General features: G+C 43.2%; 1 protein-coding gene across 1 annotated transcript; it reads right to left on the bottom strand.

The window, feature by feature from the left end:
* Nucleotides 1–8085: 8085 nt before the first annotated feature.
* LOC129155644 (E3 SUMO-protein ligase ZBED1) lies at nucleotides 8086–11515 on the bottom strand. The gene is made up of 4 exons (XM_070551905.1): nucleotides 11106–11515; nucleotides 9863–10372; nucleotides 9361–9612; nucleotides 8086–8213 (listed from the first exon to the last, which is right to left on the bottom strand). The coding sequence occupies exons 1-3, from the start codon at nucleotides 11513–11515 to the stop codon at nucleotides 9363–9365; spliced, it is 1170 nt and encodes a 389-aa protein (XP_070408006.1). The 3' UTR covers nucleotides 8086–8213; nucleotides 9361–9362.
* Nucleotides 11516–14821: the final 3306 nt, after the last annotated feature.

Below are 14821 nucleotides of genomic sequence, written 5' to 3'. Positions count from 1 at the left end.
AACATTTTTAGAAACAAGTTTATCAACTGTGTCTCTTGGAGGAGTGTCCTGCCTCTTGCTTCAATAAGCAAACAAAAAGAAAAAGATTTTTTATATTGTTACCTAAATTAAATAGATCACAACAAAAACATTCACATATTCTAAAAACAATTAAAAGTTAAAGTCTAACTCCTAAATGATGTTGATTCTACAGAAGAGGATTAGGGCCACTGAAAAGGAAAGAAAAATTCGGACTTTTTTCGCTGGATAATTAAAGTCAGAAATCTGACCACCAAGTAATTGGATGACCTATCACTGAGGGAAGGCGCTAATATAAATAGGGCCTGAGGTGGCGCAACAGCGATCTTTTACTTTGGCTCAACTTCCGCTTCCTGTGTGAAGCGCCATTGTGTACGGGACTCCGGCGTGTCGGACTGAATTGTTGTATGTGGTCCTCCCAGAGTAACGGAAGGCTTCTTTTATCCTATGTGCTTCAAAGAAGTGATCCAGGAAGGGGTGTGTCTCCACAGGAGACTGTTGTTCTGCTGTTCTGCTGCTTTTCTGCACGGTTTCATGGGATCTCTGTTTACCGGTTGTTGACCCGTGTCCTGGACCATTATCCGGCTCCAAGGCCTCTCCACCCCGCTGCTCGGACTGGCCTGGCGTCAAGGCCGGGCCTGGGCGGGCCCGGCCCGCCCATTTGCCGATCTGTATCGCGTCATACCCGTGTCACAACCTGTGCACGCGCATTGGGTCCACAGCGCGCGTGTGAACGGGACTCGCGCGCATGTGAACGGGACTCGCGAGCGAAAATATACATGGCGAGAGGTCATTTGTGCACAGAGAGGGAGCAAACTGTGTCTGTGAGCGCACAAGGATGTGCACAAGTGACAAACCTGCGTGCGCGCGTTGTCAACGAGCACACGGCAGAGGAAAACGTGCGCGCGCGGCAGCCTCTGTGCGCGCTCGGCAGCCTCTCTGCGCGCTCGGTTTCTGACTCCTGCTCGCTCGGCTGTAAGGGCTTTTGGCACTCTGGAGGCGTGGCCTGTGGCAGATCTTGTCTGTCCTCTGATTGGTTAGTTCACCCCGCACTTTACCCTCTATCTATATAAAAAAGTCTGATGTTCAGTAGTTGCTGGCATAGCTCAGCTGGGAGAGCGGGTGACTCTTGGCCCAGAGGATCCAGGTTCGAGTCCAGGCAAGGAAAATGTAGAAGATGTCATGTTAATTTATCTTAATTTCAGGTATTTTACAGTTGTGACCGTCCAACTGTCATTAAACGTCCGAATGTTTGCTGGGCAGTGTTTTAAAAAGTGCACATAAGCTAGATGGTTTTAACCATATAAAATTACATTTTTTGTGATACTGGAAAAATACATACTGAAATAAAACTACTGATTGAAAACTTTATGACTGTGGTTGTACAATATATGACTCACTAATACACTGCAAACTCCCTTAGAGTGGGGCTTCCAGAGAGAGAGAGAGAGAGAGAAAAGTTCTTGCCTCATTAATGAATTGTTTATTTTTTTCAGTATTTAATTGACAAATTATCCTTTCAAATAATTAATTGATGAGTTACATAATTGTCCATTTCATAAAGAAACTGCATATCAAGCTTTCATTCAGATGACCTTCAACAGTGCTGCACCCTGCTGAGGGACATCCGAGTAAAACCTTGAGATGGCCATTTTCTGTTCACTAACTTGCTTTAGTAAATCCTTACTTTTGTTAAATAAATCAGTTGTTGAACCCCCACTCCTCTGTTTGGTCTCCTTTCTTATTACAGCCCACCACTTCCAGTCTGGGTTGTAACAATCTGCAGACAGATTTCTGAGTATCTCCTCCTTTACACAGATCCTCACTGAGTCATGTACTGTGAACAAATAGTTTCTCCATGATATTATCCAGCAAGGTCCCGTTTTTGTCAAAACAAGGGTGAGGTAATGAAAAAATAGAAATATTTCATTAAATTAACATTTAAATTATTTATATGCATCATTAAAATAAAAAAAAACATGTTTTGAAATATATAAAGTGCACCAAACTTGACTCAGTCCATTCAACAATTCTAAATGGACAATTATGTAACTCATCAATTAATTATTTGAAAGGATAATTTGTCAATTAAATACTGAAAAAAAATAAACAATTCATTAATGAGGCAAGAACCTCTCTCTCTCTCTCTCTCTCTCTCTCTCTCTCTCTCTCTCTCTCTCTCTCTCTCTCTCTCTCTCTCTCTCTCTCTCTCTCTCTCTCTGGAAGCCCCACTCTAAGGGAGTTTGCAGTGTATTAGTGAGTCATATATTGTACAACCACAGTCATAAAGTTTTCAATCAGTAGTTTTATTTCAGTATGTATTTTTCCAGTATCACAAAAAATGTAATTTTATATGGTTAAAACCATCTAGCTTATGTGCACTTTTTAAAACACTGCCCAGCAAACATTCGGACGTTTAATGACATTTGAACGGTCACAACTGTAAAATACCTGAAATTAAGAAAAATTAACATGACATCTACTACATTTTCCTTGCCCGGACTCGAACCTGAATCCTCCGGGGCGAGAGTCACCCGCTCTCCCAGCTGAGCTATGCCAGCAACTACTGAACATCAGACTTTTTTATATAGATAGAGGGTAAAGTGCGGGGTGAACTAACCAATCAGAGGACAGACAAGATCTGCCACAGGCCACGCCTCCAGAGTGCCAAAAGCCCTTACAGCCGAGCGAGCAGGAGTCAGAAACCGAGCGCGCAGAGAGGCTGCCGAGCGCGCACAGAGGCTGCCGCGCGCGCACGTTTTCCTCTGCCGTGTGCTCGTTGACAACGCGCGCACGCAGGTTTGTCACTCGTGCACATCCTTGTGCGCTCACAGACACAGTTTGCTCCCTCTCAGTGCACAAATGACCTCTCGCCATGTATATTTTCGCTCGCGAGTCCCGTTCACACGCGCGCGAGTCCCGTTCACACGCGCGCTGTGGACCCAATGCGCGTGCACGGGTTGTGGCACGCTTTAAACGCCATAGCTCTGGCCCGCCCAGGACAGATTACAACACCTCATGAAAATGTATTGGCTCAAGACGATCAACAGAGGGCGCTCTAGGTTACTAATCGACAGTTTTAGCTGCAGTAGAAGAAGACGCTTTGGTACAGTAGCTTGCTAAAATGGATATCAGAGCTTGGATTAGCAAACAGAAAAACAATGCTAGCACAAGCAGGGATGATGCATCATCAAAAAGTTAAGTGCAGCCAGAAGTTGCAGCTACAAGCGCTTCTGTTCCTCCTCTCTCCGTGCCTCCAGCCCAGTCTCAGTGGTGTCTGCTGTCTTTTTGATTCAAATTGATTTAAAACGCCTATTGAAAAAGTAGTTTTTCTCAGTATCCTAGTGGTAGATTGTTTCGTCCTTATATTGGGGGATCAGGGGTTCGACTCCTGGTCCGGTCACATCATAGATTTTGAAAAAATGGGACCCAATGCCTCCCTGCTTCACACTCAGCACTAGGGGTTGGATTGGGGGGTAAACCACCAAATAGTTCCCGAGCGCGGCTTGTCTGCAGCTCACCGCTCCCATGGGTCAAATGCGGAGAATAAATTTCGCACACACACACCAGTGTGTGACAACTGATGGGGCTTTAACTTTAAACTGTTTTTGAACCATCTTAAATACAGGGTTGTATGTTCTCTTTTTAGAAAGAAAACACTAGATTTTCTAAATCTTGTTTAGAAGACCTAGTTTACACTTCTTACCAGCTGGTAGCAGTAACACACCAAATCAGTGTTTACCAAGAAGAAGAAGAAGCACGCAGCCAAGAAGTAGCATGCTAACCTGATGCTAACTAGTATTCGTGATGTAAACATTATGAGGAATACGTGCAAAAAGAAGAATTTACTAAGGTATCAAGCTGCAGGGCAGGATTTGGAAGAAGACTTGTGGACTAAGTACTTTATTGGAGAGCATTAACTGGACGTAAGGATTGTTTTGAGATGGTGACTCTGTGGTGCGCAGGCGCAGCTAAGAACGGTGAGTTGCAAGTATTTTTCTAAGAGGTTCAGTAAAATTGGTTACTTTGTCTTAAGTTTTGATTGCATCTTTAATTGGCATACATAATCGGAATTAAACAATGAAGAATCTTAGCTTTTCAGTTATTTATGTAGAACAAGTTGGTGACGCAAATGGCCGATTTGACCTGGAAGTATATGTATGTAACGTCCACCAGACAGATTATAAACATGAAAAGGGGTTGATAAAAACACGGTTTACTGCCCCCCCCCCCCCCCCCCCCCGAAAAACCCACTGCCCCTCCAGGTGAAGTCCTCTGGCGCCGGGTCTGGTTGACGGGATCAGCGGAGACCATCAGGAGCGGCTTTTGTCACTCGCTCCTCTATACTGAATACCAGCGGAGGGCGTACACCCGCTGTGGGGTTGGGTATTCTAACGAGGGGCTGCGGGCCCTACCGGCAGTTGTCGTTGGCCCGGGACCTCATAAGGATGGCTGAGGCACAGGCTAATAGACTCGTGTGCAGGCGAGCTGCATGCTCGCTCATTTCCTGACGGCCTGCCTACTCAGTCGTGGCTGTGTTTTAGTGTGTGTGTGTGTGTATGTGTGTGTGTGTGGATTGGATTTTCACCGTGCTTTCTGTTTTCTTTTCATTTAGGCTGTGAGCTGACAGTGGTGGTCGAGCCCTGGTGGTGGTTCCCTCTGATGGTGTGCGTGTGCTCCAGAGTCACTTCACCCCCCGAATGCATGCACGTGTGATTGGGGGGGAATTACTTGTGGTTGGTATTTAGTTCTAGGCTCTCTTAGGCAGTCCCATTAGTCAGCCTCAGCCTAAGTTGATTTGGTTTTAATTAGTTTTTATCTGAAGGTGCATGGTGTTTCTAGTAGATCAGGGGTGTCAAACTCGTTTTAGCTCAGGGGCCACATTGAGGGAAATCTAGTCCCAAGTGGGCCGGACCGGTAAATTAAAAACAACTTCAGATTTTTTTCTTTGTTTTAATACAATCAATACAAAACAAGGCTGGAGCCTGAGGACAGTGTATCCAAAATAGTACAAGTACAACACCTGAAGTGTACTTGAAAATTTGAAAAAAATAAAAATAAATAAATAAATAAAATCAATAAATAAAAAATACATTCCTTAGTGATTCAAAGAGCTTACAGATCACATGGCTAGATCAGTTTCATGCAGCACTTAAAGTATAATTGACTCATTTTACTTTACATCTTTTAGCTTTCACCAGCACATCAATATCAGAAGTCACATCCTGAGTGGCGGCCAACTTCAGGATGTGATTCAAGTTCTTGTGTGAGCCTTGAGCGCAGCTTTGTCTTATTTATACTCATTACAGAGAAAACTTGCTCACAAAGATAAGTTTATTTTCACTCTACATTGTAAAGTATGAAAATAAAATTTTCACAACCATCTCGCGGGCCGGATTTAACCCGCTTGCGGGCCGGATCTGGCCCGCGGGCCGTACATTTGACACCCCTGTAGTAGATTATTTTAAACTCATTTTATTGTTCTTTTAATAAAATCCCTGTTTATGTGGAATGGAACTCCATCTCAAGCTTGATTTATAAAAATGAACTAATGTGCCTTAGGTTCAGTGGTTTTGGTTCCTGATAATCAGGTGGCGTTGTATTTCTAAATTGATAAGTGGCCCCGCTCGCCACATGAGATTCTGAGAAAAAGCTCACGTGTGGCACAGGAGGAGGTTAGGACCCAAGGGGCAGAACAACAGAACGACTCAAGGCAGAAGAGGTTTAAGAAAATAAAGTTATTTGATTAAAGGAGGCTGGGCAAAAATCCAAAGGCAAAAACGCTGACAAAGAGACAAAACAGAAGCTCACTCATGTGCAAGAACAGGAGAATACTCGAGACAGCCAAAACAACACTGACAAAGGTAATAGACCGACAAACACTGAGAGACACAGACAGGGTTATATACACAGGGCTGGGTGATAGGAGACGAGGAGCAGGTGTGTGGGGAATTGGCCACAAGTGAAACAAATGAACTGAGGGAAGAAGCAGAAATAAGCAGGAGAGAAAACCATATCTAAATCCTAAACCAAAGCTACTAAAATAACCTGACTTTAAACACAGTAGAACAAAGACTAAAGATAAATAAACTAGATTAATTGCATTTATTGCAGAAATGCTGTTTGAATGCTGGATAGCTTAAACTGTTAGCTGAATCAGCTTAATAGCTGAACTGATGTATGTGCATGTGTGAGCATGAGGGAGGGAGTGTATGACTGTATATGTCAGGTGGGGCCTTTGACTCCTCCCCTCTCCTGGGACTTCTTTTGATGATATAGATCTTCGTCTCCCCTCCCCCTGCCACACCTGGTGTGGAGTGTGGTGCCTTGGTCTGCCTGAGTGTTCGTGGCTCCCGGGTCTGGGGGTTTAAGATTTTTGGCATCTGCCTGATCAATCCCAGTGGCTGCCTGGTGGGGTCTGGGTCCCTGGGCTCTGCTGGGTCCCTGGTGGGGGTGGTCGCCCCTGGGTTCCGGGTCGCTGGGTCCCGGGCTCGGCCGGCTAGGGGGTGGGAGGCTGCGGGCGGGCCTGTGGGCTTGCCGCTGATATCTCCCGGGACTCTGCCAGCTGCTGGTTGTGGCCCCCTGGGGCGATCCTCTGTGCCTCTCGAGGGGGGCGGGGGCCTTTCTGGTTGCAGTCTCCTTGGGGTTCCTGTGTTCTGGGGTAGCGCCTGGATCTCTGGGACTTGGAGCTCACTCCGTCTCCTACACATCTTTGGGGGGCAGATCTGTGGTCCCTCACACTCTCTATTGGATGCTTTTATAGAGAAACCTTACATAAACAAGCGCGTGTACACACACAGGTGCTCACATGGTGCTCTCAAAAGTATGGGCTTGAGCACGTTCAACACATGTCTTAAGGCTGTCGTTGCCACTAAATGCACTATGATTTATTACCGTGTGATTGTTCAGTTAAACAATGTTGATTTTATAATCCATCATCAGGCTGGCGCAGTGATAGCTTGCTCCTGATGTATTGTTGTTGTGTCCCATTTTTTTCTGCTCTTTCTCTTTCTGCAGGTCTAGAAGCAGACTCTTGTTCATTATTGTTTATTTTTGTGGAACCCCCCCCACCCCCCACCCACCCCTTCCCCCTCTCTTCCCACCTTTTGTCTTTTCCTTTCACCTCTGTCTCCGTGTCTGGTCGGAATTAGAAAGTATTCAAAAACAATAACAATAAAGTGTTAAGTATCAGGCGTGACATTAAAAGCAGACGCTTTGATGCTCCACCCGAGAGTAAATCTGTAAGGCTTGTTACCAGCATTCAGACATCAGTTCTGTTTGCTCCACAGCCAGATGGGACACGGTTAAATAAATAAATAAATAAATAAATAAAACAGCTGAACTGAAGCTGAAACTAAGCAAAAGTAGTGAAAGTAGTGGTGGGCATAGATTAATTTTTTAAATCTAGATTAATCTCACTGTAATCTTGGAATTAATCTAGATTAAAATGGCTCATTCAAATTCTGCCAAAGGCATATGTGTGTGCTACCTAGATAATGAATAAAAACAAGTCTTTGAGAATGGAGGCATATTTCTTGTTTCAATAATGCATCACAGACTGATAAAGCAGTTTTACTACAATAACTGATTATGAAAATAAATAATGATCAATAAGTATTTGTGTTTAATAGCTGTTTATTCAGTTCAACAATCTGCACTGTAGGTCTACAGAATAGATCATGATTAACTATTTACAGTCAGTAGCATTTGGTCAATCAGTCTAAGCTCTATTTCTCCTTCTTCCACCAGTCACTCAAGCAGACCAGCTTGTTCACATTGTCTGGTGACAAACTAGATCTTCTCTTCTGCACAATATGGCCTGCTAAAGAAAAAAGTCTCTCACATGGGACAGTTGTGGCAGGAGTCCCCAAATATTTACGGGCAATGTGGGCCATCTTACCATACACAGCAGTGTGTTCCAACCACCACTTCAGTGGACACTGATCTAAATTGGCACTGGGCTCTACCTTGTACCTCTCCACAGTGTTGTCTACTGGTGTCTCCTCATCTGAATCTGATCCCATTAGTAGAAGGGCTCTTTTCTTCTTGGGTGGCTCAGGGTTCTCCTCCCTGAGTGGCTTCAGAGTAGGTTCTTGTCCCTTCACCAACTCACGTAGCTTTACCCACACCGGCTCCCTCTCTGCTCTGGGCAAGCACTTGAGGTCCTTAAATCGTGGATCTAAGGCAGTCGCCACCTTTAAAAAAATAAACTATAATAATTATTATTGATGAAAATTTCACTTTCCAAATCTAACCTCCATATTTGTTCATGACTCCTTCATCTATTCATTTGACCAACCTACTAGATGGCTTTCATTTCCACTGCGCAGACCGCAAGAGTGATCTGTCTGGCAAAACCAAAAGGTGTAGGTGTCTGTTATACTAACAACAGTTGGTTTGGTGTTCTGATGTGACCGTAATCTCCCAGCACTGTTCTCCTGATTCAGAATGCCTACTCTTCAACTGTAACCCTTTGTACTCTCCCCGTGATTTCTCCTCATTTATTCTGGCCACGTCTACATCCTGCCGAGCGCAGACGTGCACGCAGCCCAGTGTGCACTTGTGGATAAAATTTTGTGCGTGGAGCAAAAATATTGTGATTCCAGCATTGTTCCAACACTCATCAGACTGTATTTCAATAACGACAAACCATGGCCAAACTCAGTCAGCTCAAGATGGAGAAGGAGATTGCATTTAAAACAAAGACACAGAGAGCTACAAAAGAGGTGAAATACAGGTTCAGCAGGGAGGTGAAAAATGCTAAATCAAGGTACTCTGAGAGGCTGAAAGAACATTCTCGGCTAACGACTCGACTTTTGTGTGGAAAGGGCGCTTAGGCAAATCACTGCCAAGCCAAATAACCCACTCAACCTAGGACCTATAGTCAACAGGCTAAACAAGTTCTAATCAGTGACTGTAGAAAGAGAGTTTGGCTGCCGCTATGATGGCCCAACAGCCAACCAGGACATAACCCATCAGCTACATCTCCATTTCAACAAGGTCACCTACACCTCCATGGCCCCAGAAGTCTCCTCACAAAAGGCATTTCTCCCCTCCTCCAACACGCCCCTAACCATCCTGGAAGAGGATGTTATTAGGCTATTCAAGACCCCCACAAGGCGTGTCTCCATCCACTGAAAGAAACTGCAGCTGTGCCCAGTCTTTACAGAGACTGCATATATGCATTGGTAGCTTCTGCTTGTTAAACAACAACAACAGAACACAAGCAACAACATAAAGCTATGGTTTATGGGCTTCACCCTCCCTTACTCCAGCCAAAATTGACAAAGCTCTTCAGATGAGAAGTGAAACATCTTCAAAAAACCAAAGAAGTTCACATACCTTCATTTGAACCCCTTTAGATCATAATGGTCAAATAATGCATTTATCTTCTGTGTCTGATACACCTTAAGCCATTCCAGGTTTATGTTCTCCCATCGCTGGTTGAGGTCCTTGGTGAAGGCAGCCTTGAATCGCACACTATAGGCAGGATCATCATCTGAGATCTTCATTGCGTGCTGGAGGTGGCACAGGGCAGGAAGAACCACAGAGCAGGATATGTAGTTTTCCCCACCAAGCAGCTCAGTGATGTACCTACACACACACACACACACACACACACACACACAGAGAGAGAGAGAGAGAGAGAGAGAGAGAGAGAGAGAGAGAGAGAGAGAGAGAGAGCGTAATAAATAATTAATGATCAATTCATTTGACTCCGATTACACATTTTTTAAATTCTTAATCACATTACATTTAAAGGCAGGTGGTTCTTAGATACAAAAGTGACATTTCAAAGAACTTGTATGCCAATTCATGAACATGTTATCTTTGTAGACCATACCTGCATGGCTCCAGCATTTTCTCCAGCTTTGCCAGCTTCTCATATTCAGCATTTGTTGGGAGGGCAAGATTGTGCTTCTGCTGAGACAGCGTTGTGTGCAGAGCGTCTCTGTTTCGCCTCACGCGTTTGACCATCTCAAGGGTGGAATTCCACCGTGTTGGAACATCTTGCACAAGTTGTTCCTGTTCTTGTCCAAGGGAGGCTTGCTGGGCATTCAGCTCGTCTGAGTTTGCTGGACTGTGTTTGAAATGTCCGACCACTTTACGGCACTTGACCAGAAAGCCATCAAAACCACTTTCCCGAAGTGACACTACTATAGCTCTCTGAATAACATGTGCAACGCAGGGCAAATGCTGGAATGGCAGTATCCTCCCTGCTGCCACCATATTACGAGCGCTGTCTGTTCCAATAGTGCTGGTTTTGTCAGCTATTCCCCACTGATTAGCAACGTCAAGAAACTGCCTGGCACATGCGTCTGCAAATTGGCGCGCTCCTCTGTTTTCATCGCACCTAACGGTCAAACAAAGATCAGAATAAGTTCACAAGCAGTAAACAACTAGCAATCATTAAGAAGCAAACATAATGTGGTGGTAATTCATGATGTTGTGCTAATTAATAAGTAGGCTAATCAAATTAAATTATACAACAGTTAGTTCTAACCAAGTAATTTGATTGGACAAGAGACATTCCACTGGGACATTTTACAGACAATATCAGGCGTTCTAATGTTATGTTGTGTTATTTTTGTGTTGCCTGGCAACAGCTTTCTAGTTGGAACCATTTGTGTTGGCGGAGCTAAATAAATGATTGAATAAACTAACAAATTATAATCTTATGTCCCTTATTATTGTTAAATAAGAAAATTTGCTCTTAGAACTGTCGTATAAAAACAATATCACATGAGAGGGAGTGCTGTTGTGCTAAATATCAGCACTGGTGTGATTATTTACGTATTAATGATATGAATCACACAAATGCATATATTCAACACAACAGCACTCCTCTCGCGTGTTAACATCTCGGTTAATTATGAAATTTAAAAGGACACAGCCTACCTAAAGCAAAGGAGTGAAGTTCCCAGCTGGCATCGATGAGGTGTGCAGTAACACCGAGGTAGTTATCATTACTGACAGAGGTCCAGTGGTCCCCAGTCAGTGCTGCACAAGTTGCCTCCACCAACTTCTCATCTTTCGCGGCTTTCTCTGTTGCATGCTGGTCATGTATTTTCCTCACGATTGTTCACCTCGCAGGTAGTTTGTAGGATGAGTCACCCGTGGCCACCTGGAGAACAAGCTCGAGCCCATCATCTTCGACCAGGCTGATGGGCCGGCAGCTCGTGGCAATCCACTGAGCAAGGAGATTAGTGAGCTTACTTGATAGAGCTGCACTGATGGGCTTGCCTCGGTTGCACTCAAACATAGTAGTTTGACGAAAACTCTTCCCCCGCGCAACACGTGATCCAGCATCTTCCAAATTAGCTAAGGGATGCTTAGCGTTTAGGTGGTACTTGAGACTGGAAGAACTTCTACAGTAAACAAATTCCGCATTGCACAAGGTGCAAACAACTTTAGTCTTGTCAAGGTTTCCATTGGGAAGCTTCTTAAAAATAAATTTTCCCTGGAGCAAACCCAACGGCTTCATAGGTGCATCCATGTTGGCGCGTCACGTTTGAAGATTCCTCCGGCATTAAAGATGTTCTCTTTCGTGCGTATACATCCACACTTATATGTCGATGATCCGCGCCGAGTATACATCCGTGCAATGTGAAAGTCATCAAGCTTAGTATAGACGACCCAGATCCCAACCCAACTTTGAGAATAGATTAACGGCGTCATTTTTTTAATCGCGCGGTAAGAGTCTGGCTTTGCCGCAGCGCGTTAACGCCGATAACGGCCACCCCTAATTGAAAGATGTAGAAGCAACAAGCACCAACCAAGTAAAGCATAAAAAGTAAGTGAATAATAGAGAAAAATAATCCTAAACAGCAGAAAACTGAAATCTGTGAACATTGTATAAAAATCTGGACAGCTAAAATGCCTAAACACATGTTATTTCAGTAGGACAAGTTTAACAGTTTTATATTTACGTTTAGCTGAACTGTGAAATTAGCAGCATATGCTAAATTTGGAAACCGATTGCTGAAGCTGCTGAATAGCTGAAGTGAAGCTGAAACTAAGCTAAACTGTCAAAATGAGCTGAATGTATTTAAAGGCACAGTCTGTAACATTTAAATGTAGAATAACTTTAAAAATGTTTTATTTTGACCATCTGACCCAATTTTATTAAAAAAAGTAAATAATCTTTAATATTTCAATTTTCTCCTAAGTCCCTCCCCTGCCCTGTAGAGCTCAGCCAATATTTCTGCAAGCCTAACGCGTTGACCAATAGCGCTGCGTTACCACCAGGGGGCAGCTGTCAATCATCGAGCACGAGCAGGTCTCAGCGTGCACAACAGTGTCACGCGCCTCACTCGGCTTACTGCAGAGACATGGAGCAACAAAACTCCAAATTACCGATTCCTCGACTGCCTTCCACATCTCAAAAAACATTTAAAAAGTTTAAAAGCCCTTCTTCAAAAGTGGCTGTAAGATGTTTAAGACAGTTGAGTAGAATTTACATCGGAGATGGTTTTACACACGATGGAGAGATTTTCGTGATCTACACGGCCTGAAAACGGATGAAGAGTTGGCAAAGTATCTTTTAGACAGGTAAGTTATTTAGTGTTTTTCGGATAAATTTACTTATAATCTTTCTTTCACTGAAAGAAGTAATAGAGCAAACAAGCTTTGTATGCTTGGTGTCCTATTGGCTAATGTAGCATTAGCTTGAATGCTAAGTCGACATGAATCGATGCTAGTCGAACTATTTATGCTATATTTGGAAGAAGTTTGAGTAACGAAAAGGGATTTTAGTTTTTTTTTTATATGGGAGCTAATGATCAGTGTTGGGTTTAACTATAGGCCACATCAGTATATTGTTTTAAGCTCTTGTTTATAACTTCCCCGTTAGCGGGGTTCAGTTAGCATCTAGAACGCTGAATTAGATGTTTACACTTTCCTGAGCTGCGTGTTTGATTAAAATGAGTAATCAGCAGCTCATGTAGCACTTGTAGAAGTCTGAGGAGATGATTCAGCAGTTAGAATTAGGTGTGATTGATGAGGAACGTATCCAAAACCTTACGTTTCCTTTAGCACTGAAAGACATATTGTGCTAACCTGGGTGGGCCACGTGTAGGGTTGCCAACCGTCCCTTGAAAAACGGAATCGTCCCGTATTTAGAAACAAAAGTGCACGTCCCGTATTAAACTCAAAAGGGACGCACTTTGTCCCGTAATATAGTATGGATCAAAATTAGTCTGTAGTCTATTACCAGAATTAACGCTTTGTTTGAAAGCCAGCCCTTCGCCTGCTCTGTGACCAATGAGCTGACCGCATGCTTACACACGAATATGACGATACAGATTACCGCTTATTTCATTGGTCGAGGAACGGTCGCTTGGGGAGAAGATACCGGAAGAAAACAGTCGACAGCAAACAGCATGGCCAACAGGGAAACAAACGCCGACACTGCTGTACAAGTCTCGGACGACAGTACCCCTCCGAGAAAGAAGAAAAAAAGGCTTCAAAAATACAGGGAGGAATGGGAAAAGGAAAATTCCTGGCTGGAAAAACTGCGCGATAACACCTATAAAGCGCACTGCACCGTGTACCGGCGCAGTTTTTCCATAGGGCATGGTGGACTGACTGACCTCAAGCAACATGCTTCTAGTAGTAGCCACATGAAAAACATAAAGGACGTGAAAGCACGGGGAACCCTCGATCCGTTTGTCGTCCACAAGGCCACGGCAGAAGCAGATATGGTAAGTAAACATTGCTTTTTTAAACCCTCTGGTTAAAGTGAAGGTATTTATATGAAGAAGAAAAAAACCACTGTGTTGGGGCTTGTTTACTATTATTTTTATTATTTTTGTTGTCTTGTTTTGTCATTAGTTTTTCTATTTTTTTTTTCAACTTGGGTGTTTAGTTTCGATGTAGCCTTGTCTTGGTTTATATGTTGTTTGGATAATTTTAAACTAAAAGGATGGATAAATACATGATAAATAAAGTGAACTATTGTATTGTATAAACGCTATACAATGCAATAAATATACAATAAATGTTTTCCATTTATTTACCACTGTAAGTGTTCTATGTGGTGCTTATAACCCAGGTTTACTTCTTATCTCCATTGGCAGGTTAAACATCTCTATGGATGAGCTTTATGACGAGTGTGTCACTGCAACCAGCCTTCTGGAGCACCTCACCAAAGGACCTCAGGAGAAGGAAAAGTGGCAGTCCAAGGGAACAGCAGAGAAGTGTATAGAAATTCTTCAGGCAGCTGACCTCTCCAACATCCAGCCTGTTGTATCCTTTGTACTCAGCATCCCATCTTCCACTGGGTTTGCAGAGAGGATTTTCTCTCTCATGAAGAATAAGTGGACTGATGTGCGGAACAAATGTTCTACTGAAATAATTAGATGTGAGCTCATTGTCACTCTAAATTGTGACATGTCTTGCTCAGAGTTTTACTCTGCAGTACTGAAAGACAACTCCTAAATGCAGCAAGATCTCAAAAGAAATACAAATGGAAAAAATAGTCTGTTTTCACATAATGTAGCATTGAGCTTTTGAGTTAATGAGTTTGGACTTTTTTTTTTTACTTCAACCGTAGGCTACAGTCAAGGCCTTTGAGGCACAAATATGTTTACAGCTTCTCCACAGACTTTCTGTTTGCACTTTTCTAATTGCACTCAATGTGCAGTTACAGCGTTGCTCTTTCTGTTGTTTTCTATTAATTTATACAATTTTAAGTTAAGCAGAACAGAGTTGTTTTAAAGAGAGCTATTTATATTCTAAAAAGTAAAACATAACAGGCTACCGTTTAAGAGACCTGCTTTATTTATTTATTTTTTGTCATTTT

Source organism: Nothobranchius furzeri, chromosome 5, assembly GCF_043380555.1.
Source record: "Nothobranchius furzeri strain GRZ-AD chromosome 5, NfurGRZ-RIMD1, whole genome shotgun sequence".
NCBI lineage: Eukaryota > Metazoa > Chordata > Actinopteri > Cyprinodontiformes > Nothobranchiidae > Nothobranchius > Nothobranchius furzeri.
The sequence above is the reverse complement of the archived record's forward strand: the minus strand, read 5'-3'. Positions and strand labels throughout refer to the sequence as shown.

Bases quoted from the DNA above. Each gene is read 5' to 3' on its own strand.
- LOC129155644 (XM_070551905.1), bottom strand. From the start codon at position 11,515: ATGGATGCACCTATGAAGCCGTTGGGTTTGCTCCAGGGAAAATTTATT. The intron at 10,373-11,105 runs GTGAACAATCGT...TTTGACCGTTAG, and splicing joins TCCTACAAACTACCTGCGAG to GTGCGATGAAAACAGAGGAG. The intron at 9,613-9,862 runs GTATGGTCTACA...GTGTGTGTGTAG, and splicing joins AAAATGCTGGAGCCATGCAG to GTACATCACTGAGCTGCTTG.